The following is a 26,904-nucleotide window of genomic DNA, read 5'->3' as shown; positions in this document are numbered from 1 at the left end:
ACCAAACCAGTTTGCCCAAAGAAGAAGACAAGGGGCCAAAGAAGGACTGACCCCACCCCATTCCCCAGTACCTTCTCCATCTGCAACAACCTGGGGTCACCCAACAAGCCCAGAGAGGGGAATCAAAGATACACAGAAGCCAATTTGACAGGAAGCATCTCCCAGATCAGAAAACCCTGATATTCCCCCAGTTTTGGTGGGACAACCTCCCCCCAAACACATAGAAAATAGTAAAAGCAATAGAAATGCCTAGTGGAATGCAACAGGGCACAATAGAGCACATCCTGACTAGCACAATTGAGAACAGAGGATGCTGGGAGAAATGTTGTTAGGGGGGGTGGGTGAGTCTTCAGAAATATTTGCCAGAGGCAGAGGGAGAAGGAAAGGAGCTGACCCCCCCACTTTCCGGTTCAAAAGACAAATTAAAAGGTGAGGAGAGGGGAGACTCTCCAACCCCATCCCCTAAACCCAACTACAGCAAAGAAAATCATCATCATTTATGTCTTAAAAAAAAAAATCAAAACACAAGAACATTCATGATTGTAAAAGACAGATCAGTGAATTAACCACAGGGTAACCAGAAAGTCATTTGGGGGACACAAGAAAAGGCAAGGTTTGTTGTTGTTTGTTTGTTTTTTGTTTTTTTTTTTTTAAGTTAAAGGAAGAGAGTGAGTGAGAGAACAGAAAAAAGGCAAGGTGGGATCACATGGTTAGAAATCATTGGTACATCTTCCTATCTACTAACAGGTTTTCTTGTTCCCCAAAAGATGGGAAAACTCATTTTTGGTCCTTCGGTACATCTTTCTCTCTCTCTCACTCTCTCTATCTCGCTCTCTCCATATATACATACGCAGGGGGTGAGTGTGTGTGTGTGTGTGTGTGTGTGTGTGTGTGTGTGTGTGTGTGTATGCATGTAAATATTAATTGCAACAATGCTTCTCCGAAAAAAGGTCCAACTAGAAATATAATTTTATTTATTCTTAAAATCTGACATTTCCCACTGGACGCTATTTTTTAAAGGGAGTTAACCTGGTGAAATTTTGCCAGAAGGGCGACTGGCTTCGCTTGGGCTCCGAGAACTCGAAGACCTGGGACTGAGTGATGCCATCTGTCACCAAGTACTGTCCCTGATTCACTGGGTCCTGGGGTGGTGGGTAAGCTGGAGGGACAGCCCGGGAGTAGTTGGCACCTAGACAGAGGAAAAAAAAAAGGGTAGGGGAAAACAGCAAGTCAATTTAATCCTCCCCTATCCATAGCTCCATTGTGCCTTTGCCTACAGTACAGAGTGTCTTAGAAGATTACAATGTTGTCCTAATCACTCAACTGGAGACTTGATATAATTCCAAGAACTCAGGTGTAAGTGGCCTTTTTTTGTATTCAATTTAGGTCCCTAACATGTTAGATTTGGGAAGGGACCTGAGAGACCATCTAGCATGCATACCTCTTTTACAGAAGAGTAAAGTGAGGCCATGAGGAAAGTGACTTGCCCTAGATCACAGAGCTAGTGAACAGCAGTGTCTCATCTCCAGTCTGTCATCTTGGGGTAGCACAGTGCCTAGCACATAGTAAACACTAAATAAATGCATATTCCCTCCTTCCCCTAAGGGAAGTGTGTGTGTGGGGGGGGGGACACTCACTTTCAGGCGAGACAACTGAGACCCAGAGAAAAGAGAAGCCATATGGTGAGGTGATAAAATGGCCAAATGAGTCTCCTAGCTCATTCTGAGGCTCTCTATAATAGACTACACTTGTTTCCAGATAATTTGTCCAAGTTACGATGGCCAAGGAGCAAATCATGGCAGATGGATAAAAATACTTGGCTTGTAATCAGAGGGTCCAGGTTCAAATACTAGAACTAACATTGGGCAAGTCACTTTTTCTCCAGGCTTGTTTTCCTCTTTATAAAATGAAAGGGTTAGACTAATTGTTTTATGAAGCTCCTACCAGCTCGAGATCTAGGATTAATAAACATTTATTAAATACCTACTATGTGCCTGGCATTGTGTTAAATGCTGGGAATACAAAAAAAGGCAAAAGACAGTTATTGTCTTCCCTCAAGGAGCTTATAATTTAATGTGGGAGACAACATGCAAACAAATAGATATACAAGAAAGCTAGGTACATTATAAATAGGAAATAATGAACAGAAGGAAGAGACTGGAATTCCAAAGGATTGCTTCCTGTAGACTTTTATCCTGTGAGATTTTAATTGGAACTTGAAGGAAGCCAGGATGGTCAGTTGCCAGTAAAGGAGAGAGAACATTCCAGACATAGGGGATCACCACAGAGAGTGTCTGGAGCCAAAAGATGGAGGATCTCGTTCCTGGAACAGCCAATAGATCAGTGTCACTGGGTCTTGTGTGATCTGGGCAAGTCATTTTCTTTCTCTGGACCTTAGTTTCCTACTCTGTAAAAGTATAGGAGGTTGGGGTGGAGTGAAGGAGGATACAAATTTTGAAAAGGAATGATCACAAAGAGACAGTAAAGCATCTTCAAGAACAACCCATGTCAGACAACTTTTTTTCTTTTTTTTTTTTTTGATAAGGTAAATCAGGAAAATGCTGGTAGACATTTGCTTAGAGTTTCTCAGAACAATTCACAAAATTTGTTGCGAAGAAGGGAGAGCTTAAGGCTACATACATATACTTGGGTAGACTCTGAGACTCTGAACTGGTCAATGGCTAGATCCAAAGATGAATCCTTAATGATCTGATGTCAACTTGAAGTAATGTTCCTCTAGTGCAGGGTCCTATGTCCTTGACTGTTCTCCATGACATTTTTACAAGTGACTTAAAGGCATCTGCAGACAGTACAAAGCTGGGAGGGAGAGCTAACATGCTAGAAGAGTGAGATGAATCTGATGAGGTGAAATTAAAAGGAATAAATGTAGCCTTATGGTTTAGCTTGAAAAATCAACATCACAAGCACAAGATGGGGGAGATAAAGCTAGATAACACTTTATCTGAAAAAGACCTGGGGATTTTAGTGGACTGCAAGCTTAATGAGTCACTAGTGTGATATGGCAGTTGAAAAAGCTAATATAGTTGAGTACAGATCAATGGAGGCAATAATCCTGCTTTACTCAACTGACTGTGTATCTGACCAAATATGGAGAACGGTGTTCAATACTAGGCCCTGCATTTCTGGAAAAATGAAAAATAAACTAAAATAAAAATCTGGAATTAGCCACAAGAGGTTAACCAGGATGGTGAAAATGGCTTTAGGCTCCTACTACATGAAAACTGATGGAAAACATGGGAAGGAATGATTTGAAGTGGACCTGGTAGCTGTGCTCAATTACTGGGATAGATGAGAGGCCAGAGGACTAGATTAGGTTTGCTTGGCGCCAAAGACCACAGCTAGGGGAAATGAGTAGAAGAGTCATACAGGTAAATCGGGGCTTAACGTAAGGGAAAACTTTTTTTTTTTTTATGAATTATTTCAAAATCTGAACTTAAGAAATAAAAAAAAGCATTTTCATGACAATAGAAAAGAGGCTTGAAACAGCAAATCAATTATGTACAATTTGCTTTTCCTCTTACATATATAATAAAGTTATGATATAACTTTCTTTCTCCCTATCCCCACCCTACTTTGTGCTAGAGATGGCTACCATTAGACAGAAAAATTTATATATGTGTGTGTGTGTGTGTGTGTGTGTGTGTGTGTGTGTGTGTGTGTAAATCCATTCTATATATTCTTCTATTTATCAGTTCTTTCTCGGGATGCAAATAGCATCTTCCTTGATAGGTTTCATTAGTTAATTTGGCTATTTATAATAATCAAAATGACTTGATTTCTCAAAGGTGTTCTTAAAACAATATTGATGTTCCTATGTGCAATATTCTCTTGGTTCTGCTCATTTTGCTTATCGCTATTTCATGTGAGTCTTTGCATGTTTTTGTACAATGGTTGAGCTCATCATTTGTTAGAACACAAGGAGTATTCTATCATGATCATATACCACAATTTTTTAAGCCATTCCCCAACTGATGGGCATCCCCTCAATTTCTAATACTTTGCCACAACAAAGATAGCTGCTAGAACTATTTTACAACATATAGGTTCTTTTCCTCTTTCCCTAATCATCTTGGGAAACAGAGGTAATAAACAGTGGTATTGCTGAGTCAAAGGATAATAATAGAAAGCTTTACAATTCTTTAAACAAAATTCTAGAATGTTCTGTAAAATGGTTGGATCAGCTCACAATTTCAATAGTGAATTAGTGTCCCCTCTAATATTTGTGCTTTCCCCTTTTTATCATTTTAGACAATCTGATAGATGTCAAAGCTGTTTTACTTTGCATTCCTTTAATCAATAATGATTTGGAGCATTTTTTTATATGACTACAAATTGTTTTGATTTCACCAGAAAACTGCCTGTTCATATCCCTTGATCATTTATCAATTGAAGAGGGAAAACCTTTTCAATATTATAACTATTTAAAAATGGAACGGCTACCTTGATAGGCAGTATACCTGTTATACCTTATTAGAATACTTCAAGGAGAGGTCAAATCACTTGTTAGTTATGTAAAATAAAGGGGTTTGTTGCTCTTGGTTGAATTAGTTGGTTTCCCTCTCAGTTCTGAGAACTAAGATTTCTTTAAGATATAACATTAAGAGCAGGACCGGAGATCATTATACACTTCAACAACAATACTACATGATGATCATTTCTGATGGACATGGCCCTCTCCAACAATGAGATGAACCAAATCAGCTCCAATAGAGCAGTAATGAACTGAAGCAGCTACACCCAGGGAAAGAACTCTGGGAGATGACTATGAACCACTACATAGAATTCCCAATCCCTCTGACCTTTGTCTACCTGCATTTTGGATTTCCTTCACAGGTTAATTGTACACTATGTCAAAGTCCGATTCTTTTTGTACAGCAAAACAACTGTTTGGACATGTATACATATATTGTATTTAATTTATACTTTAACATATTTAACATGTATTGGTCAACCTTCCATCTGGGGGAAAGAGGGGAAAAGTTGGAACAAAAAGTTTTGCAATTGTCCGTGCTGAAAAATTACCCATGCATATATCTTGTAAATAAAAAGCTATAAATGTTTGTGGCAGCCCTCTTTGTAGTGGCCAGAAACTGGAAACTGCGTGGATGCCCATCCATTGGAGATTGGCTGAATAAATTGTGGTATATGAATATTATGGAATATTATTGTTCTGTAAGAAACGACCAGCAGGATGATTTCAGAGAGGCCTGGAGAGACTTACATCAACTGATGCTGAGTGAAATGAGCAGGACCAGGAGATCATCATATACTTCAACAACAATACTATATGATGATCAATTCTGATGGACATAGCCCTCTTCAACAATGAGATGAACCAAATAAGCTCCAATAGAGCAGTAATGAACCGAACCAGCTACACCCATCGAAAGAACTCTGGGAGATGACTATGAACCACTACATAGAATTCCCAATACGCCTGTTTTTGTCTGCCTGTATTTTTGATTTCCTTCACAGGCTAATTGTACACTATTTCAAAATCTGATTCTTTTTGTACAGCAAAATCACCACTTGGACATGTATATATATATATTGTATTTAACTTATACTTTCACATATTTAACATGTATTGGTTAACCTGCCATCTGGGGGAGAGGGTGGGGGGAAAGAGGGGAACAGTTGAAACAAAAGGTTTTGCAATTGTTAATGCTGGAAAATTACCTATGCATAAAATTTTTGTAAAAATAAACAAAGAATTTTTTAAAATTTAAAAAAATTTTTAAAAAAGCTATAATTTAAAAAAAGGGGGGAAAAAAGAGATTAGATTGTATCCTTAAAAAAAAAAAAAAAAAAAAAAAAGTAACATTACAAGAAACAGCTAGGTGGCGCAGTAGATAGAGTACCAGCCCTGAAGTCAGGAGGAAGTGAGTTCAAATGTGACCTCAGACACTTAACACTTCCTAACTGTGTGACTTAGCCCCAATTGCCTCAGCACACACATACACACACACACACACACACACAAAGTAACATTCCTAGTGGTATGAATGTGCCTCATTGTGTGTGTGTGTGTGTGTTTATGTGTATGTTGTTATTCAGTTGTGTCCAATTCTGTGACTCCATGGATAATATAGTTTCAGTACTCTCCATGGGGTTTTCTTGGCAAAAATACTAGAATGGTGGACCATTTCCTTCTCTACTGGATTGAGACAAATATAGGGCAAGTGACTTACCCAGGGTTACACAGCTAGAAAGTATCTGAAGCTGAATTTGAACTCAGGATTTTCTGGCTCCAGTTCCAGTGCTCTATCTACTGCAGCATCATTGAGCTGCCACACAGAAACATGTATATATGTATGTATGTGTGTGAGTATGCATGTGTGTGTGTGTATATATATATATATATATATATATATATATATATATACACATGCATACATATACATTATAGTACTTACATCACAGTTATTTCTCATCCCTACTTTTGAACCCTCCACACCCACTTGTGAAAAAAAGATAAACATGAAAATAAAATACAATAAAATAAAAACCATTTAAGTTAAAGCACATCTGCCCTAATAACTAACTTCCCATCTCTCTGTAATAAGGGAAGTATGGCTTCACTCTCTTTTCTCCAGGACTTTAATTGGTTTGTCCATTACAAAAGTACAGAATCACCAAAATTTATTGTTCATCTGATCTAACGTAAACATCAAAGAAATCCCTATTATAACATGCCCTATACCATATTATAATGGGTCATCCATTACTCAAACTTCACCTTTCTTCTGATGATCTTTTATTTGGCATTTTGGTTTGTTTTCTCTCTGTATCAGTTCATGTAAATCTTACTTTGCTTCTTTGAATTCCTCACATTCATCATTTCAGATTGTACAATAATATTTTATTATATACACATGCTACAGGTTTTTTTCAGCTGTTCCATAAATGATAGGTACTAATTGTTCTTTTACCACACAAAGAGTATTTTGTTATATATCAAATTTTTGTTTCTGTCTTTGACTTCTTCCAGTCTGTGCCCAGTAGTGGAATTGTAAAGCCAAAGAATATGGACAGTTTAGTCCCTTTTCTTTCCTTTCCACTAAAAGCGCATCAGTATACCTGTCCATCTCCAGCCCCTGCAGCAGGGACTAGTTCTATCTTTTGTTTATCTTTACCAATTGGCAAACTGTGAAGTAGACACTGAGTTGCTTGTATTTGTTTTTTTTTTAACTAGGGGTGATATGGAGCATATTTTCATGGAATCACTTATAGTTTGCAAATCTTCCTTTGAAAATTATTCATATTCTTCAACTTTTTTTATCTTCTAGGAAATGGCTTTTGGTGTTTTTTGTCTGTGTCAATTCCCTGCATGTTATGCACATCAGACTTTAATCAGATATGATTAATACAAAGCATTTTCCCCACTAAACCACTTCTCTTCTTAATCTGTCTTTATTGATTTTATTCATGCAAAAGCTTTTCAATTTTATGTAGCCACAAAATTCTATTAATCCTTTATGTTTATCTCTGTCTCTTGTTCAATTAAGAATTCTTCCCCATCAACTGTATTGCCAAAATGTTTGTTACAGCCCTTTTCATAGTGGCTAGAAACTGGAAAATGAACGGATGCCCATCCATTGGAGAATGGCTGAATAAATTATGGTATATGAAGGTTATGGAATATTCTTGTTCTGTAAGAAATGACCAACAAAAGGAATACAGAGAGGCTTGGAGAGACTGACATGAACTGATGCTGAGGGAAATGAGCAGAACCAGAAGATCGCTGTACACTTCAACAATAGTACTATGTGATGATCAATTTTGATGGAAGTGGATATCTTGGACAAAGAGAAGATCCAATTCAGTTCCAATTGATCAACGTTGGACAGAATCAGCTACACCCAGAGAAGGAACACTGGCAAATGAGTGTAAACTGTTTGCATTTTTGTTTTTCTTTCCAGGTTATTTTTACCTTCTGAATGTAATTCTTCTTGTGCAACAAGAGAACTGTACTTTGACATAACATGTATGAGACTGCCTGCCATCTCGGGGACAGGGTGGAAGGAGGGAAGGGAAAATTCGGAACAGAAGGGAGTGCAAGGGATAATGTTGTAAAAAATTACCCAGGCATATGTTTTGTCAATAAAAAGCTATTTAAAAAAAAAAAAAGAATTCTTCCCCATCCCCTACTTCAACCCCAGCTATAGTTATGAAAGATATTTGATTTTGTTCTTTTCCATTTGTATTTTTTACATTCAGATCCCATATCCATTTTGAGCTCACTGTGGTATATGGTACAAGATCTGATCTAAGTCTAATTTTTGCCAAATTGCTTTCTAGTTTTCCCAGCAGTTCTTTTTTTAAAAAGGGACTCCTTTGCAGGCTACTTTGTACATTTATCAAACACTGGACAATTTCAATTGTTTTGTTGTTGTTGTTACTTGCTTCTCTAGTCAGGTACATTGATCTACTTTTCTATTTTTTTTTAAACTGATACTGTCCTCATATATGAGCTTTGAAGGAAATAAGAGATTCTAAGGGGACAATAAGGAGAAACTGAATATTTTAAACAGGGAAAAGACTTGGCTAAAATTAGGTGCTTTGAGAGTATCATTTTGGCAGAAGTGTGTGAGATGGGCTGGAGGAGACCTGAGATAGGAAGCCCAAGTAGGAGACTGTTATAATGCTCTAGGCAAGAGGTCGTGAGAGCTTGTAAGCTCAACAGTGGTAGTTTTCTAAGTAAGAGTTCAGATATGAGAAATGTTTTAAGGTAGAATTGATATGACATGGCAACTTAATGGATGTCACTGGGTGAGGGGGTTTCAAGACTCAAGGATGACTTTGGGCTAATGAATCTTGAGTAATTAAAATGCTAGTGGTGCCCTTTACAGAAACAGAGAAAGTAAAAGATCTATGTCTATTTTGGACATGTTGAGTCTAAGATGTCTATGGAATTCCAAATGGAAACATCCAATAGAGTGGGTGACTCAGGACTGGAGCTCAGAGATTAGGGTTGGATATACAGATCAGTTATCTAGAGAGAGGTGAGAGACAGAGTGAGAGACGGAAGGAGAGAGAGAAACAGAGAGAGAGACAGAGACAGAGACACAGAGACAGAGAGACACAAGGAGGAGGAGGAGAGGACAGAAAGGGAAAAGGAGGGCAAAAGAGGGGAAAGAAAAAAGGGGAGAATTCAGGAGAGAAAAGAGGAGAGAGGAGACAGAGATAGGGATTCCCCAAATGAAAGTAAGGGGGACCAGACAAAAAGGAAAAGATCCAAGAGAGTGCAGTGTCATGACAACCTTGAGATTAGACAATATCTAGGAGGAGAGAAAAAGAGTGGCTAACAATGTCAGCTGCTGCACAAAGGTCAAGAAAGGTCACTCTTTTTGGATCACTCTTGGCTAAAGGTCAGTAATTCTAGGGGCAGTTTCAGGCCAGATTGTGTCAGGGAAAGCTTCACAGCAAGTCAGAGCTGGAAGTGACACAGAGAACACCTGGTAGATCCTGGAATCCAGTTCCCTCTAGAGAATACAAGGCATCACAGGGAAGAGTAGTTTATCATGCCTGCTGAATAGGGACGGGCGGAGTCACAATGACACATAAGGTAGCTTGGGCTCATAGAGGGTAAGGACTTTATCTAAGGTCACAGAGCCAAGATATGCTAGATTCAAGGTTTGATCCCGAGGTCTTTGAACATTCCAACTGCTGCTATACAGGTGCTGACTTCTGGAGTGGATACTTCTCCTCATCCAGGCCTATATAGGCTGGCCTTGGGAAGCAGTCTGTCCCTAGGACTATCCAGGATGCAATTCTAACGCGACAGAAGCTGCCAGAACTTGGGCTGCACGGGTAGAGGTATGAAGGACCCCTGGCACAATCAAGCAGCATGGCTCAAACACAGACCCTGTGCCAACTATTACAATAACAGTTTATTGTCTTGTCTTTTTCCTGAAACTACCCCAGAAGCTTTTGTGTGGGAATGGGGGTCTGGTCTAAAAACCTTGGCTGTCCCCTCAGCATTCCCATCTCCTCTCAACCACCCAGCACAGTGAGCACAGGAGATGCCTAACCAATTTTGGCAATTGCATGAAAGCCTTTCTTTCCTTGATTAGGAAGAATACTGTGAGAACCAAGGATTTCAAAGCCAAAAAGACTTTCCCTTCAAATTCAAGGGCATTGGACAATACCTCCATCAGACTGTGAAATCCTTGAGGGCAGTGCCTGCTTTTTTCTTTTTTTTCTTCTATCCCCAGTTCTTAGCTGGGTTTATAGTAAGTGGTTCACAAAGGGTAACTGACTGACTGCATTTCTCAAGTTCCTTATAATCACAGCATTTTCTTCACAATCACCGATAAGGTGTAACATATACATGTCATATATGTCTATTATGTATGTATCGGGGGAAGGTGGGAGAAGGTAGTGACATTTCATTGATCTAAGAAACTCATAGCAAGAAAACTCCTTGTTCCAATGCAGATTGGTGGCAACTCTGCAATTTCAAGTCTTGAGAGCTGTCCAAAGTACCAAGAGGTAGACTTCTTGGATAAATGACTTGCCCCACATCACACAACCAGGATGGTCCACAGGTGAGACTTGAACCCAGGGTCTTCTTGACTTAACGTCCATTACTACAGCGGGAAGAATAGGGAACTTGATGCTTGTTGATCTCCCCACTCCCACTGTAGATGAAATCACAGAATGGGGCAGGTACAAAGGCATTACCTACTCGCTGACATTCCTTTACAAAGTATAAAGAAGGTTACCTGATGAAAACGGAGAGGGGTAGCTTGCCGATAGCTGGCTAAAGATTAGCCAAGCCACTGGCAGCTCATTAAAAAGCAAGTTTGCCACCCTTGAGAATAATCATGGCACAGTCAAGGCAGAAAATATCTTTGGGGAGTGTAACTCCTGTATCTGTACCAACTGTATGGGGGGGGGGGAGTAAATCTCTTTTCATCTCCCTTGCTGGATATGACAAGTCAATGGAAATGGTTATGAGGAGTGGGACCCTTGGAAGCAGAGAAGAGAACAAGCTATGGATTCAAGAGAATTATTGTGGGCATTTGAGAGTAGAGCTGTGGAAAAGAGTGGACCCAGAGAGCTCAGTTAAGCAAACTACCCAGGAGACGCTGCACCTAGTAGGGAGTAGAGTGAGAATAGTTTGCATAAGGACATCACCACTCCAAAATCCCAGAGATGTGAGCTGTCTTGATCATATGGACTCCCTACATGTACGCTTCATGACCAATATGTCTACTCTTTCCACTGGCACTGTGGGAGAGGGTATGAGTTAGGGAGCATGGTAGCAACTCAAATAGAGCACTATATTATTAATGCTTATTTTATAGATGAGGGGTTAAGAAGAGAGCAGTGACAAGGCTACTGACAAAGCTTGGATCTGAGCTTGCCGCCAAGTCCAGTGCTCATATCACCATTTAGTCAAGCCTCTCAGTATTGAGGAGATGGGAGGAGCTGATGGCTCTGCCAGAGGAGTTGGTAGGGAGATGAAAATGCTCAGGATAAACAGTAACTACAACGGTTTAAGCAAAAATTGGCTATCCATAGGCATTTAGCCCCCTCAATGAACAGGGTTTGGGAACAATTCAGGGCTTTTTTCCATGGTTGTTGGCATCCCAGTTCCTGGAATCAGAGCATTTTTTTTTTAATAGCAAGCTTGCCAAGAAAGGGAAATCAGATGAGCACTTGAGGAAAGGAAAGTAGTGTTGGCTGATGAAATTGGAAGTCACATGGTCTTGGGAAAGTGGCAGGGGATCTCAATGGTCAAGCTGGGGACAGAAAGGAGGATGTCTTTCCTCTTGCCCTAGCTGAAGTAATGTTGGTTTAATCAATCAATAAACATTTATTAAGTGTCTCAAATGTGCCAGACACTGTGCCAAGCTTTGTCCCCATTTGCCTGTTTAACAGGTTGAGCGAATGTGTAAGTTGAGTCCCAAGTTGAATGAGTTCAAAAGGGTGTTTCTTCTTTCTTTCTTTGATCTGTCCATACTCTTTGCTCCAAAGATAACATTGTTAGGCCTCATATACTCCACAGAAGCTATAAAAGAAAGGCCTCACGTACACCAGAATATTCCCTTTAATCCTTTTTTTTTGTAATAGCAAAGAACAGGAATAAAAGTAGATGTCCATCATTTGGGAACTGGCTAAACAAAGCTGGTCTAAGAACGTAATGGAATCTTATTTACAACAATAAAAATGGAAAGACAACAGGCAGCACAAACCTAGCCTTGGGAAGGACCTGAGAATATGTAGCTCCTTCTTTGCAGACGTGGGGGACTATTGATGCACACTAGTGCAGAAACTCTCAGATTCAGTCAATGTACTGGGTTTGGTTTTAACTGTTTTATTCCCTTTCTTTTTAAACCTCTGTTACAAGAGCAAACACCAAATGGCTGGTCTCTCTCAATACAGGCCAGACAGGAAGCCTCTAGACCCGCTGCTGACCCATCTTTCAAGCCTGGACCAAAGGAGGGTCTTACCTTTTTGCTTACTCACTTTCCTGACAGTCATGGCCGCCTGCCTTTTCTGGTTCTCGGAAATTTCAAAGCCTGCAACAGAGGAAACACACAAGTTGCCTGTGGTGAGATAGTTGCCCTGAGCCATTGGCAACAGAGCAGGAAGCCAAGGATCCTAAGCCTCTAGACACAGCTCCTTCCTCTCCCCAAGCAGTGCCAAGCTTTTGCCCAAAGGTGAGCCACTTTCCTTTTGATGTCAGCGATGGGGTTGAGGCCAGCATAGCAGTTCAGCCATGAAAGTGGAAGCCTTAATTCCAATAGTCTTGGGATGGAAAATGCCAATCACATTTAGAGAGAGAACTATGGAGGCAGAATGGAGATCAAAGTATAGTATTTTCATCTTTTTGCTTCTTTTTTTCTTTCTTGTGGTTTTTTCCTTTCTCCTTTTGGTCTGTTTTTTTTTCTTGCACAAAATGACAAATGTGGAAAAGGATTGTACATATTTAACCTATATCAGATTGCTTGCTGTCTTGGGAAGGGACAGGTAAATCATGAAGTCCACCAGGGAAGCAGCCAGAGGGTTAGGGATCGGGTCCAAATAATTCTCTGGATAGTATCTAGGACCACACCACTTCCTGGCAGTCATTGAATAAAAACTAATCGATAATTGCTACGTTATCGATCCAGCCTGCAACTAGAGGATCAGGTTTTCAGGGTGGCAGCCATTGTGAGCGTTACAAATCCTATACTCCGCTGTTTTTAAGAGGTTCTTCTGCAGCTGTGTGAAGAGAGAATGAGATTCTAAGCACTACTTAAAGAATGGAACATAGTAGTAATTTGGTATCTTCTAATGATTCCCACAATCACCTCTGCCTAAAGGTGGGACAGGAAAGGAGAGAACGCAGGTCACGTTATGTGAGCCATTGCCACCACAACTGCCACAGTACCAGGCACTGAGATGTCAAAACCACAAATGATTCTAAAGGCTCGTGTTCAAGCAGGGCTAAAAACCGGAACATTCTGAAGTCCAGGGGATGAGACTGTACTTGAGATTTGGTACTGGGAGCGTCTATCAATGTAGGCTGGGACCTGTTTTACAACTTATAGTCCAGGATGCTGCCTGGGACCCAGAGAGGTCAGGTTATTTGCCTAAGTCACACAGCCAACACATGCCATCTGAGGTAGGATTTGAAACCAGGAATTTCTGGCTCAGAAGCTACTACTCCATCCATCACATCGAGCAGCTCCCCCTTATCTATTTATATACATATGTCTGTGTTTGTGTATATGTATATGCATAGAGACCGTTGTGCACGGTATGCACATCTTACATGTTAATAATATATACACAAATATTACGAAGTTAAATACAGGAGTTAAAAATGGAGGGCGAGGGCAATGCAGATTGGGGGATTGCTTCCTAGCAAAGTGGTATTTGAGCTGGAAAGAGGCCCAGTCCTCATCACCCCTGGTGACTAAGAAACCACCAAGTTTGAGAACACTTCTCAACAAAGCTAGAGCCAGGATTATTTCTGTTGCTTTTAGATTTCTCTAAAGGGCGTTTCTTACAACACTGGTGAAGTACAAGTATTATTGATTATTTAACAAATGAAGAAACTGAGGCTCAGAGAAATGAAGTAAGTTACCCCAAACCACCCAGCTTGTATCAAGAGGAAGAATCTACCCAGGTTTCTGCTAACTCATGCTTTGTTACCTGTTAGGATTCTTACAAGGTGCTAAGTCACTGGAATGAGTAGAGGCAATAATTATCTAATTCAGTAGGATTGATCTGATCTTACAAGATGTTATGGGCCAGAACTTGAGGCAAGGTAATGTACTTAGTTCACACCTTTAAAGGAGTTCACTCACTGGTTCACACATTAGACTTCACACCTTTAGAGAGATATATAAGGAGGAAAGGCCAAGCCTGCTCTTAGACTTTGAGAGATTCACGACTAGGATTGACTTCTGGGAGATTCACAAGGCAGAAGCCCACACTCTGAGATTCAGAGTCAAGATTCATTTCCAACTTCCACCTTTGTGCTGGCTGGAGACATTAGGACGAGAGCTCTCGGGGAACCAAGGAGAGAGGAAGGCCTCTAAGAAAGCTAACCAGGCCCAAGGAAGGAGACGAGACTTTGAAGGAGAAAACAAAGGATCTGCACTTTAACTCCTGGCTGCATTCGGGGTGATTATTGGAACTGAACTGAAACTAAGGCTGCTCCCAGAAGCTCCCCAAGAAACCTGCTCCAAGAAAACAATTATAATTTAGAGAAAAGAACATTACAGTTACCGGCCAAGTACTCTTTTCCACACACACCCCCCTCCCCCCCCCCCGCCCACGTACAAGTTGCAGAAGAATATTCCCCCACTGGAAAATAGGCATCAGATGTTTTAAGCCCAGGTTCCGCGCCTTATCCCACCTTTGCCAACCACAGCTGTATTCCAGGTTAGTCTCTTTGGGTTTCTTACCTATTTTTTCATCTTCTTGTACCATCTTTCTCTCTTCTCTGAAAGCCCGGAGCCAGCGAAGCTTCTCCTCCAGTTTCTTGGCAAAGAATAAATGCACCTCCTCGGTCTCCTTGTTATGCAGCTTGAAGGCATTTTTCATACTGACATTGAAGTCATCATCACGCCCATCTTCAATGTCGACCACCTCATACTTATCCATGTCTATGCGGCCCTTGTAGTAAAGGATATCTCGCCGAATCAGGTCCTAGAGGCAAAGGAAGAGAGGGTTTTCTGTTGGAGGAGAGGGGGGTGATCACACACTGCAGGCACACACGGAACCTTCTACCACTGGTTTATTTTACAAGCTGGGAAGCATTTCGAGTGGACTGTCCTCATTGGCCCACTGGGCTGGAGGATTGGGCTAATGAGGCTGAGGAACAAGCTTTGTCTCGTTTAAGCCGCTTCATCCGAGGTAAAATAGAATCCCCAGCAATGAACTGAGTCCCTTGGCTTAAGCATGCACACCACCAAGAAGCCATGGGATACCAGGGAAAGAGCGGTGGACCTGGAGTGAGAAGGCCTGGGTTCAAGTTCATGTTCAATAACTTACCATTCATGTGTCTTTGGGTAAGTCCCTTAATGTGAGGGGGGAGGGCGTGCCTATTGAATCACATCTTCCATTTCTCTTAAAGCTTTTAGGTCTATGAGGTATTTCTCCTACTAAGGGAAGTATGGCATTATGCACAGAATGCTGGGCCTACTGTCAAGAAGACCCAAGTTCAAATGAGCCCCAGATACTTACTAGCTAGGTGTCATTTTGCCTCTGCCTGCCTCAGTTTCCTCATCTCTAGAATAGAGGTAATAAGAGCACCTCCTTCCCAGGGTTGTTGTGAGGATCCAATGAGATCATATTTGTATGGTGTTCTACAAACCCTCAAGTGTTAGAGAAATGTTGGCTATTTTTACAGAGAAGTCATTTGGCCCAGCCAGTAAATGTAGAAGCCGGCACTAGAACCTAGGCCTACTGCTGGATACCAAGCATTGTCCCAATGACAGTGTGGCAAGGCTGATCTTGACACTACCTAGCTACACCTACTTATCTGCCTGCTTACCTCCTAGAGCACTTATGGGGCTAGCACCGGCTATATGGCAAAGTTATAAAGCAAGGTGGCTTGGGGGGGAGGGGGAGGTACAGACAAAGGGGTGGGGGGAGGGGAGGGACTGCCAATGGCTCAGGCACTGGAACCCAAAGTGTGTGTATGCCCCACTGATGGCGGGTCAACAGCATCATCTTCATGTACACAGCATAGCAGGTACACTTATAAATAGGCACTTGCCTGGAGCTAGCTGGTAAAAACAAAACAAAACAAAACAAACACGTAAAAAGGTCAATCCTTTGCACATTGATAAGAGAAGTAGATCACAGAGTATCAGAGCTGGAAGGGGTCCTAGAAGATCATCTAGACAGATAGAGCCCCTGAAGCGCCAAGGGGGAAACGACTAATCCAAGATCACACAGCCAGTGTGTGCCAAAGTCAGGACAGGTCTCCTTTGCCAAGATCACAGAGCCCGGCGATTCAAGGGATTGTGGAATTGAGAGTGGGGAATTCTGTGGAGTCACAGACTCAAGTTTTACTGGGTCATGAAAACACTGGAAGGAATTACATGGGTGTGGGTGGAAAGACACAGCCTACAGACTAGTAAAAAAGGGCAGATGCCCTACTTGTTCCCGGGACGTAGGGGCAAGCCTGTTCAGAGACAAGGAATGAACAAGATGACAAAATAAGGGATGAAACCTTCTCGGGAATATGACCACAGGGTTGGACATTTTGTCTCCCTGATTCATGTATAGGATCTCCAAGCTGGAAGGGACCAGGGGATGTGTTGTGTCCTGCTTTCTAGAGACCCCAAATTAGGGTGACAAAACGTACCCTTGCTTTCTAGAGCCCCCATGCTGGGGCAATTAAAATATCCTGCTTCCTAGAGCCCCTAAGCTGGGTGACAAAACGTGCCCTTGCTTTCTAGAGGCCCCATGCTGGAGGGATTAAAACATACCTTCCTAGTGGAAGTGATGAGGTGGGACTCCCGAAGATGGTGGAAAAAATGGGAGTTGGTTTATTTCAAGCACTTTCCCCTTTGTATACCCAGACTGGGTATGCGCCCACTACATACTGCGCATGTGGGACCACACCAACAACTTGCTATTGTGTATAGATTGCCACCGGTCTCCCTCTGCTTCAATCACAACAGGTTGTCAGCACCCCCGACTCCTCCGGAAGGCCGAGAGCCCTCGGGGGAGCCGGGGAGCCAAGCCAGACACTGTCAGCAGGTTCCTTCTGGGCTGAAGGGTCTCATACCTCGCCCAGAGATCCCCCACGGACTGTGACCCTCTACAGGGATGGGAAAGAAGAGGCGTGCCATAGGGCGGGCGGCTAATTAAGGTCAACCTGTAACCGAGCAAGGATCACCTCTTAGACTTTCCTCAACAAGCAGCCATCTGATTTCTACTTGAATTCCTCTAGGAAGGAAGAACTCCTTCCTAGCTCAAGAATCCATTTTTGGAGAGCCCTAATTATTTAAAAATTTCTACAGTTAAAACCTTCCTCTGCAAGTTCTCTCTCCACCCCCTTCCTCCCCCATTGTTTCTAGTTCTTTCTCTTCGAAATGAAAAAAGTTCCCTTTGAAATAGCTCTCCTACCTGTCTTCCCACTCTCCTCTTCTCTGGGATAAATGGTCCTAGTCTCTTCAGCTGCTTCTCCCATCACGTGGTTCCCATCCCTGCCTTAGTGTCCCAGCTTCCCCCCCCCCCCCCCCGCACTGGGGTCACTTGGGGAGGGAGGGCACTCAACTTTTCAGGGCCGATCCTCATTCAAGTTTGGGCTCTGGAAATCCTGTTCCAACCCATCTCAACAGGTGTCCTCCCCTGGCCAGCACCGAGCCAGCCAACTTCCACTCCGCTCCAGCTTTCTATGGCCTCCCAGTCAAGATAGACGGTGTCTGAAAAGCTCGTTCATTTTGATTCAGGCTGACAGCTTGGTTCCAACCTTCCTATCATGCTGACCTTAGTCCACTTGTCCGAGTGACTCAGACCTCATCTCCTGCTCTCAACAGTCTCGCCTGACCTGGGACAGACCTGAAGCAGCTGAGTCCTTCCACCCTCCAGGGAAGGTGGGTTCCTCTGAGCTGTCTGGGAGGGCCAGCCCTTGGCACAGCTGAGTCCACCCCTCAGCCTCAGGCGCTGAGGAAATGCTCTGGGGAAAACTCTTGTCTTTTTGTCACCACCGTGGTGGTGGCCACGTTCCTCTCCGAGAGTACAGCTATAAAAAAGCACGCAGGCCAGAGGGAGACAGTTTGGCACCCAAAGCACCCAGCCTGCAGAATGGGAATATGTCAGTTCTCCAAGACGGAGGCATAAACAGACATTGGAAGAGCTACTCTGAGCCAGGGTCACTTGAGTCCCCGATGGGAACAGCACGTTCCCGTTAGCAACAAGCCCAGCAAGAGAGGAGGTGAGGAGCGGACGGGAAGGAAGACAGAACCCACCAGGACTGGGACCTGGTTTGGAATCCTGATGCCTATATGTGTGCTTGTAAAGAAAAGCAGCTAATTTCTCTCAAATTTAGCAACAAGCCCACAGTCTCTAGAGGTAGGTAGAGCAAATGATGTTTCTTTCACTGAGATCCAGAGAGGCCACAGGATTTTATTAAGGTCACACAGCAGCAAATTTGGGGCTCCAACCAAAAGCGTCTTTCCACTAAGCTCTATGGAAGTTAATTGATCTGTTCTAGGATGAAGGGTCTGATCAGCATTCTTACAATAATCATCTGAGCTCTCTCTCTCTCTCTCTCTGTCTCTCTCTCTGTCTCTGTCTCTCTGTCTCTGTCTCTGTCTCTCTGTCTCTCTCTCTCTGTGTGTGTGTGTGTGTGTGAAGGGGACAGTTGGGGACAAAGGCTCCTGTCAGACTAATCCAATCTCCTTCCACAGCAAAGACATAGCTGGGAGAGATAAGAAGAAAGAGACGGATGTTCAATAACCCAACTCCATAAAAGCTTTGCCTCCTGTCCTATGTGATATACTCTGAACTGGGCTAGGAAAACACTGTCTAGACAACACAATTGGGGAGTGGGGGGGAGGGGCTCCAAATAACTGACTGGAAGGTTCTTTCTAGAAGGCAGTTAGCAAAGTGCCCCGTAGCACTTGGTTTTGCTTTTCGCTCAGCCCCCTCTAGAACATCCTTGCTGAGTTCCAACTTGTTGCCTCCTGGTTGTCTGCCTTTGGGTACTTCAGTTCGCTCAACTGTAAATCCCTCCGGATCCCCCATACAACTTATTCACCCTCTACATGGTGTTTATATACAGAGAAGTCATTTTAGGACACAGTTGCTCCAATTTCCCCATTCGTAATAGGGATGAGAGATTCCTGAAGACCCATTCCATCGCAAAATATTATTAGTCGAAATGTTGGCCCAGAACTAAAGTGGTGTTTTCTTGCTCCCAAACCTTTGTCCACACTAGTCCTTCTGTCTGCAGTGCCTTCCCTCTTTTAAACCTGACCAGCATTCGGGTCCCAATTCAATTTGTAAGGCCTCCTGGACACTTGAGGCATGCTAGCCCATGGGGGATCTTTCCTCCACTGAGCTCCTGGAGAGCAGGGTGTCTGGGCCTCTCAGGGATCACCAGTCCTTAGGACGGTGCCTGGCACACAGTAGAAGTTACTAAATGATTAAGTATTCATTGACTTGACCTGTTCTCTGCCTGTGTATATATGTCCTCTCTCCCCAACTGGCTTAAGAACAGAGATTCTGACTCATGTACCTGGCATCTCCCCCAGTGGGAGCACCTCTCCATTAAGGCCCCAAATCTAGAAGTCAAGGAAGAACATGCCAAGCTTGGACTCTGAAAATGTCAGGTTCCTGAGGTTCCAAGCTATGCCATTTTGGCTAAGCTTTTTCCCGTCCTTTCTCCTTGTTTTTAATCTGGAAAATGGGCTAGTGAGGGATATAGTGTTTAACCCTCTAGATACAGTGTTTGGCACATTAATGTATTTCATTTGTTCACATGTCAGCTACATTCTTTAAAAAAAAAAAAAAAAAGACTCTTGTGGGGTAGATTTGTGGTGTCATTCACTTAAGGAATTCTCAGTGAGGAAACTCCCTCTGTCGGTGTGGTCCAGGATGAGCTTGAGTCTTAGAGAGTTATTCATCATGCCTTGTCCCGGTTAGCTTTCTGGAGGGCCTTTGGACCGGCCTTGGTCTCAGCAGAACAATCACCACAAGAATGGTCAGGAATAAAGTCCAAAGTCTGTATTGTCTCCTTCAGTCTCTCCCAAAGTGCAGGAGGCAGGAGAGCCACCAGGCCTGATCAAAGCTGGCATCTCTGTGGCTGACTTTGTCCTCAGTTTAAATACTCTATTGCAAGTACATCATCATAGGTGTCCATCTTGTAGAATAGGTGCCAACTTGTACAACTATACTAAGTACTAGAGCAGTGGTCCTCAAACTTTTTAACTAGGGGCCAGTTCACTGTCCCTCAGACTGTGGGAGGGCCGGACTAGAGTCAAAACAAAAGCTCTCCCTCTGTCTCCGCCCCTTTGCCATAACCAGGGGCACCAACGTTCTCTGCCGCTGCATCTGGCCCTCGGCCATAGTTTGAGAACCCCTGAGAATCATTACCTTAATTCTACTGAGTTAACACCTTATTTAGAATAATTCAATCATACGGAACTACAGAACTATCAATCACCATGCTAAAGTAGATAGCCATTGTCTTATCAATTCCTCTGAGTTGACACCTTGTAGGATTAATTCAATCATACTGACCTTTAAGTATATTTCTCCAGAGTTCCTGCCCTTTACAATGTGTTGTTGTTGTTATTATTATTATTCAACTTCTGAAGATGAGGCATCGTAGTCACATTGAATTTCCATTAGACTGTAAGTTCTGAGAGTAGGATAGCCCTGTTTTTGTCTCTGGAGCCCTTACCAAGGTGCTTGCCATACAGTAGGTGCTTAATAGACTGGGGTTTTGTTTTTCTTTGTTTGTTGTTTTTTTTTTTTTGGAGGGGGGAATGCTAAGCATAGACACACTTCTCAGGACAAAGAATAGGTAGGCTATCCCATTGATGCCACCTTAGCATCAGTAAAGGCTGGTCCAATCTGCCTGTCTAGCCTAATCTCCCACTAGTGCTCCTTACACTCCTGGTCCAGTCTAGCTGGCCTCCTCTCCTCTGCTGCCTGTTGACTTTTACTGTGGCTACCCCGATCCCCCACCTTCATGCTCAGAATGGACGCCCACTCCCTTCCACTCAGCTCTGGCTCAGGTGCTACTTGTCTCATGATGCCTTGCCTGAATTCTGCTTCCCTACCCCAAAGTGAAAGTGGTCCCTTGTTTCTCCAATGTCTTGTCCCATTTGGCCTGAGACCCACTAGTGTACTTTTTGCTTACTCTATCCTTAAGTATATATTTAAATATATGTCCTAATTTCTTATTAAACTGTAAGCTCCTTGAAGGTAGGAACGGAGCCTTATTTCTTCCCTCTATCCTCAAGAATATGATGGGTGTCAAGTAAACAGGGGTTGAAGAATAGAGTGAAACTATCAAGGACCAATTACCAACAAGCAGCTTGACCATCACAGTCAAACAGCTACGGCATAGTCCTGAAGGGAGGAGTCCACTAGAGCAAGAGAGAGATTGCTACCAGCATCCTGTGGCCAATCGGGCACAGCCACGGAGGGCCACTCAGCCCTAGAGACTGGCTTCTGCCAAGTACCATAAGCCACAGAAGGGTCACTACTGTGACAAGGTTGGCCTGAATGGCTGGTAAGGGAGCCAGGCCAAGCTCAGGCCTCCCGGCATCAGCATGCGAGAGAGATCTGCTGATCTGATCTAGCCCAGGGCTCAGCCACCTCTTCAGCCCTGAGGGCCTCCAGCGGGATTGAGCAGTACCACTGGTAGACCAAGGGCATGGGCCATGGGAAGAAAAAGAATGTGAGTTGGAGAAGAGGAAGAGGTATGTGGGGAAGGGAGAAGGCTATCAAGGGAATCTCCAAACCCAGGATCCCCGAGTTCCAATCTAAGCTGTTGGGAACTAGCTGTATGGCTTCACATGACTGATTTACTCCTTTTGGAATCTCAGTTTCCCCCTCTGCAAAATAAGGCGATTAAACCAGATGACCTTTAAGGTCCCTTCCAGCTTACCATTCTATGTTCTAAGGTCTTGCAAAACTTAGGCATACTGCATTCTGAGGCCCCTCCCAGCCCTGACATCCCTGGTACTAAGAAGACTCCCAACTTTGACATCTCCTGTTTGAAGTCCCCTCCCAGCCCTGACATTCCCTGTTCCAAGGCTGATTCATCTCTAACACTCTCTGTTCTAAGGCTCCTCCTAACTCTGACAGTCCATGTTCTAAGCTCCCTCCAGATCTGGCATTCTTTCTTCCTTAGAACAGAGGCCTTTCCAGCTCTGACATCTTATATTCTAAAGGCCTTCACAGCTCTTATATTCTGTGTTCTATGTTCCAAGGGCCCTAGCAAAGAGACTGTCATCATTTGAGTCCGTGTCCCCTTCACTTCCTCCTTTCATTTCCTTTGAAGAAGCAGTTAGCTCTCATGTCCAGCTCTCCTTTACCCATGTCTTCTACGTGTATTCCAAATAGGAGAGATAGGCTGAACCATCAAAGACTCAGGAAACTTGAAGGTTTTGGGACTTCTACTGATAGATCACCTGAAAGATAAGGCAAAGAGGCCAAAAGCCCAGCTCACGGATGCCCAATCACCTCTTGCCACTTTGGACAGATGTACCTTAGTCCTTGATTGCTGAGCAGAAAGGGGCCTATTGTAGGCCTCAAATGAAAGTCCTTTCCCATAATCCCATAGTGAAAATGTTAATTAGATGTAGCCTTCATGTAAAGTTCTACCAATTTGGTCCATTTACAGCGGTAAGGGAAGCCGCGGGTTGGTGTTTCCCTGAGATGAAAGTCACGAATTCCTTTTGCAGCAAGGAGAGGCTTCTCAGTAGAAGGAGATTCGCCTCTACTCCCAGGTTCTCTTATGTCTGGTGAGTTATGAATGCTTCTGTTTTCCTTAACATTAGCCAGGGTTTAGCTCATCGGGCAGCTATGACTCTGGGTTTCTTTAGCTCCATCTCACATGGCTCCATTCTGGCCTCCAGCTGGTCCGTGTGCTTTGGGTCCAGACTATCTGATGACAAGCCTTTGGCCTTGGCTCTTCCACCACTGTCCCAGAAGGTCATATCCACACATAATTAGAAATGGAAGCGATCTGAAAGGTTGTCTGGGCCAATATCTCTATTTTACAAAATGGATATTAAGACCAGGGGAAGGAAGTGACTATCTCTCCATGATCCATGTCAAAACGTGTTGAAGTTAGAGATGGTAGCATGGACTCAGAAAGCAAAACCAAACCCAAGGAGAGAAGCAAGGTCCATTGGCCATTCTTCCTAGTTTGTTTCTAGGTGTCCACACACTTTGGTGGTGAGAGAGGAAGGAGACTTGTGAAGTAGGTTGTTCTGCTGGTCTTGTTGCAGGTGGGCAGGTCTTCCCTCTAGCCTGATGGGCTAACTGGAGCGTGGTGGGGTGCTGGGAGCAGAGCTAGGCAGAAGGTGAGCTGGTGACCATCTCAGTTACAGATCCACAGCCCTTCTCCTACGCAGGCTCAACTCCAGACTGAGTCAAGAGTCAGCCCATCAAGAGACTTGGGTTGAACTGATGAAGAGTGACACTCACAGAACCAGGAAGTGATTTGTGATGACCATAACAATGTACAGGAGAGAACAGCGGCCAAAACTGAATGCTGCACAATCGCGATGATGAAGCTGGGTGCTGAGAAGAGCAAGACCAGACCACCTTTCAGTGCCAAGGTAGGGCACACCGTTGAACTTGGTTGGTGCCTTAGTTGGACTGCACTTCTCTTTCTCCTTTTCTTTGCAGTCCTTTGCTTCAAGGTTTTGATTGGGTAAGGAAGTGGGGAGGACAGACTCCAAAATGAAGGTGATATCAAAACAAGAGATCAGTATATCTTTTGGAAAGAGTCAACTCATTGGCTTAGGACATGTTCTTTAAATGCTGATGCTCTTTGACTCCAGGCTCAATTAAACGGACACATACATCTTCAGCCACCGCATACATTGTACATGTGCACGTACATGTGTACACACACACACACACACACACACCCACCAAAGAACTTGTAAAACAGATATGGGATTTATGGCCTGAGCTGGAAAAAATGATACTGTCAGAATGATAGCTTGATGACACAGTGATTTTCTAGTCAAGTATTTCATGTAGTGTCTCAGCGAGTGGAGAGAAAGACTAGATGGGATGGAGGCAAAAACTGGGTGGAAGAGGAAGCCCTCAGAATGAGCCCTCCAAACCAGTGACTGCCCAGGACTTTTCTAGCCCTCCACCATGACTTTTTTCTCCTGCAAGCCTGAGAAGATAGCTTAGAATAAAATTTCTGATCCAGAACTGAGGACCTACTATGAACAGAGGCAAAGAGATGTGCCCCAGAATTTGGAAGAGAATCTCAATAGGAGACATCTGATCTGCCTGTCCCAAAGCAGGGGCACTCTGTATGGTATCCCAAATGAAGTGGTCACTCACCTGTGGCTCGAGGTTCCTGAGATAAGTCAGTCCTGTTTGACAGGAAGGCATTTACCTGCTAGGGCCTCCTCCTGTGCCTCAGTTTCCTCCTCAGTAACATGAGGACCTTGCCAACTTCTAGATATCAGATTCTCTGTATGATCTTGGACAAGTCCCTTCTTCTTCCTGGCCTTCTATTTTCTCCTCTGTGGCCTGAGGGGGTAGAATCGCTGGCCTCGGAGAAGACCTTCCAGCTCTGGATTGGGGAGCTACTCTGCATCTCCTTGCTTTCTTCTCACCTGTCCAAACCTCACTAATCACTTGAATGAGATCTTCCCAAAGGAAGATAAGGCCACTATCTACATGAAGGACTTTCAGAGACACCAGGAAGAGCCCCCACACCTCACAAATTCCTTCCCCCACTCATTTAGTGATATCCAAGCCCTTTATCGGGGGCCACAGCTGAGTAAAATGCTAATAGGGACAAAGGAAACAGCCTCCCAGATGCTCATGGGATGGCTAGGCCTGAAAGGACTTGAGAGATGATTATCAACTCTAATCCTCTGATTTTAACATCCGAGACTAAGGCTAATCACAAGATTTAAACTAAATCCAGAGGAGGAAAGGGACAAGGAATCACGGGGTTCAGAAGCGGAAGGGACTTTATAGACATCAGCCTCGTCCAGATGAGGAAAAGGAGGCCCTGAGTGGGGTCACATTGGATGAGGAAGGAGATCGTAGAGAGAACAAAGACTTCTGGGTAGGAAAAGGACATACTACACAGTGAGGAGAAAGAGGAGCCCGGGGGATCCAAGACAAGGCTTCTCCAACCTGGCCCTGACCCCTGACCTTCCCCTTTGCCAATTCTGCAGTTCCTGCCCCTGTGCTGTGAACCAAGACCGGTGTAAAGATTCATGATGAGCTGCAGCAAAGGATGCTAGGGCTTGGGTGCCCCCTCTCCCCCCCCCCTCCTTTATCCCCCCATCCCCCCACCCCCCACAATGCCCAGCCCTCTCACCGAGCTCTGTGCCGCCAGGGAGGCAGGAGAAGGAGCTTCCCGGAGCTGGGTTACCTTTTTACAGAGGACCAGCTGGTGGTCAAAGAGGAAGAAGACCCTCTGCTGGTTGCGCCCGTACGGCTGGTATATCCAGGACATCTCCCCAGTGTAGATCAGCTCTGAGCTCCGGTCCAGGATGTCCTCCCCCTGCGCAAGACAAAATCGGGTCAGAGATTGCCTGAGCTCTTTGAGCTTTCTTCCTCAGCCAGGAGGATCGTCACTATGGTCCCCTGAGATGGAGAGGGTAGAAGGGGACCGGCAAGCCTGCTGCCCGCGGCACCGAATGTGGGAAAAAGCAGCCCCCTCGTTTTCTAAGGGAGGAAATGGCACAGGGAGGGGAAGCTCACACAGGGGAGGTCCGGCATCACATTGCTAGGAAGTAGGAGAACGGAACTAGAACTCGGCTCTCTTTGTAGTTCAGGGCTTTGGCTGCTTCCAGAAGAAAGGAAGGTGGCCTAGGGAATGGAAAGGAGGCGCTTTAATGGAGCCCTGCTGTTGAGGTTGGCTCCGAGAAGACCCCTTTTGCCGACAGGCTCAAGCCTGGGAGCTTCACTTGGTTAGTTAGAAACGAGACTGCGGGCGCTCTTTCCTCCATCAAGGTAAGAGGTTTGGGGAGGGAGGAGTCAGGAATGCCCACGTCTCTTCTGCCGGGTCAAGGGCCTGAAGTTACTCTGGGAGCTGTAATTGAGGAGATGGCTGGGGGGTGGGGGAGAGAGAGCTGAAAAAGAGCTAGCAGCCCTGAGTACAGCACAGCCCCGCCGACCCCCCTGGCTCTGCTGGGGTGGAGTGGGGCAGGGGGAAGGAGAAGAAACTTGGCGCAAGAGAACCTGAGTGCCTGAACTAGGACATGCACAACCCAGGCCCGCGTTCTCACCAGGCTCTCATTGGATTGGACCATTTTCTTTCCTTTGAAAACGACATCTGAGCAGATGGTAAAGGCCTTCTCCTTTCCAGATGAGTAAAGGGGAGCAGGGAAAGGGAGAATCTACTCCGCCTCTTAGAATTAGTGCCCCCCTCCCTTGTTTAATTAAAATCTGCTTATTAACACAGGACAGGTTGCAACTGACTGTCTCCCCGGTCCAGCACCCAGAGGGCGCACTATGCAGCTGTCCCGGCCCTCGGCTAAGAAGCGCGCAAGGCCAAACTCGCCAGGCTGCGAGCCCCGCGCCAAGACTCAAGCCTTCAAGTCTGAATGAAAGCTGGGTCCGCAGAACCTCGGGGTAACATCTTATATGTGGTCACTAAATATGGGAAGCAGGGAGCGTCAGGGGTGGGGGTGGGGGCCTGAGAACAGGGGTTGTTAGAGGTGGGAGGGGCTTCACCACAGAGAATGGGGC

At 44.2% G+C, this 26,904-nt stretch overlaps 1 protein-coding gene across 7 annotated transcripts in view; it reads right to left on the bottom strand.

Annotated features, from left to right (window-relative positions):
* Positions 1-954: 954 nt before the first annotated feature.
* ARHGEF9 (Cdc42 guanine nucleotide exchange factor 9) overlaps positions 955-26,904 on the bottom strand; it is a 262,559-nt gene continuing 236,609 nt past the window's right edge. For all 7 annotated transcript variants that reach the window (XM_074278058.1, XM_074278057.1, XM_074278061.1 and 4 more), the window contains 4 exons: positions 25,583-25,714; positions 14,931-15,174; positions 12,483-12,551; positions 955-1,189 (listed from right to left, as the gene is read on the bottom strand). In XM_074278058.1, coding sequence (XP_074134159.1) covers positions 1,008-1,189; positions 12,483-12,551; positions 14,931-15,174; positions 25,583-25,714 — 627 coding nt within the window. In that variant the 3' untranslated portion in view covers positions 955-1,007. The remainder of the gene's footprint in view (positions 1,190-12,482; positions 12,552-14,930; positions 15,175-25,582; positions 25,715-26,904) is intronic.

This window comes from Sminthopsis crassicaudata, chromosome X (genome assembly GCF_048593235.1).
Source record: "Sminthopsis crassicaudata isolate SCR6 chromosome X, ASM4859323v1, whole genome shotgun sequence".
NCBI classification, from domain to species: domain Eukaryota; kingdom Metazoa; phylum Chordata; class Mammalia; order Dasyuromorphia; family Dasyuridae; genus Sminthopsis; species Sminthopsis crassicaudata.
The sequence above is the reverse complement of the archived record's forward strand: the minus strand, read 5'-3'. Positions and strand labels throughout refer to the sequence as shown.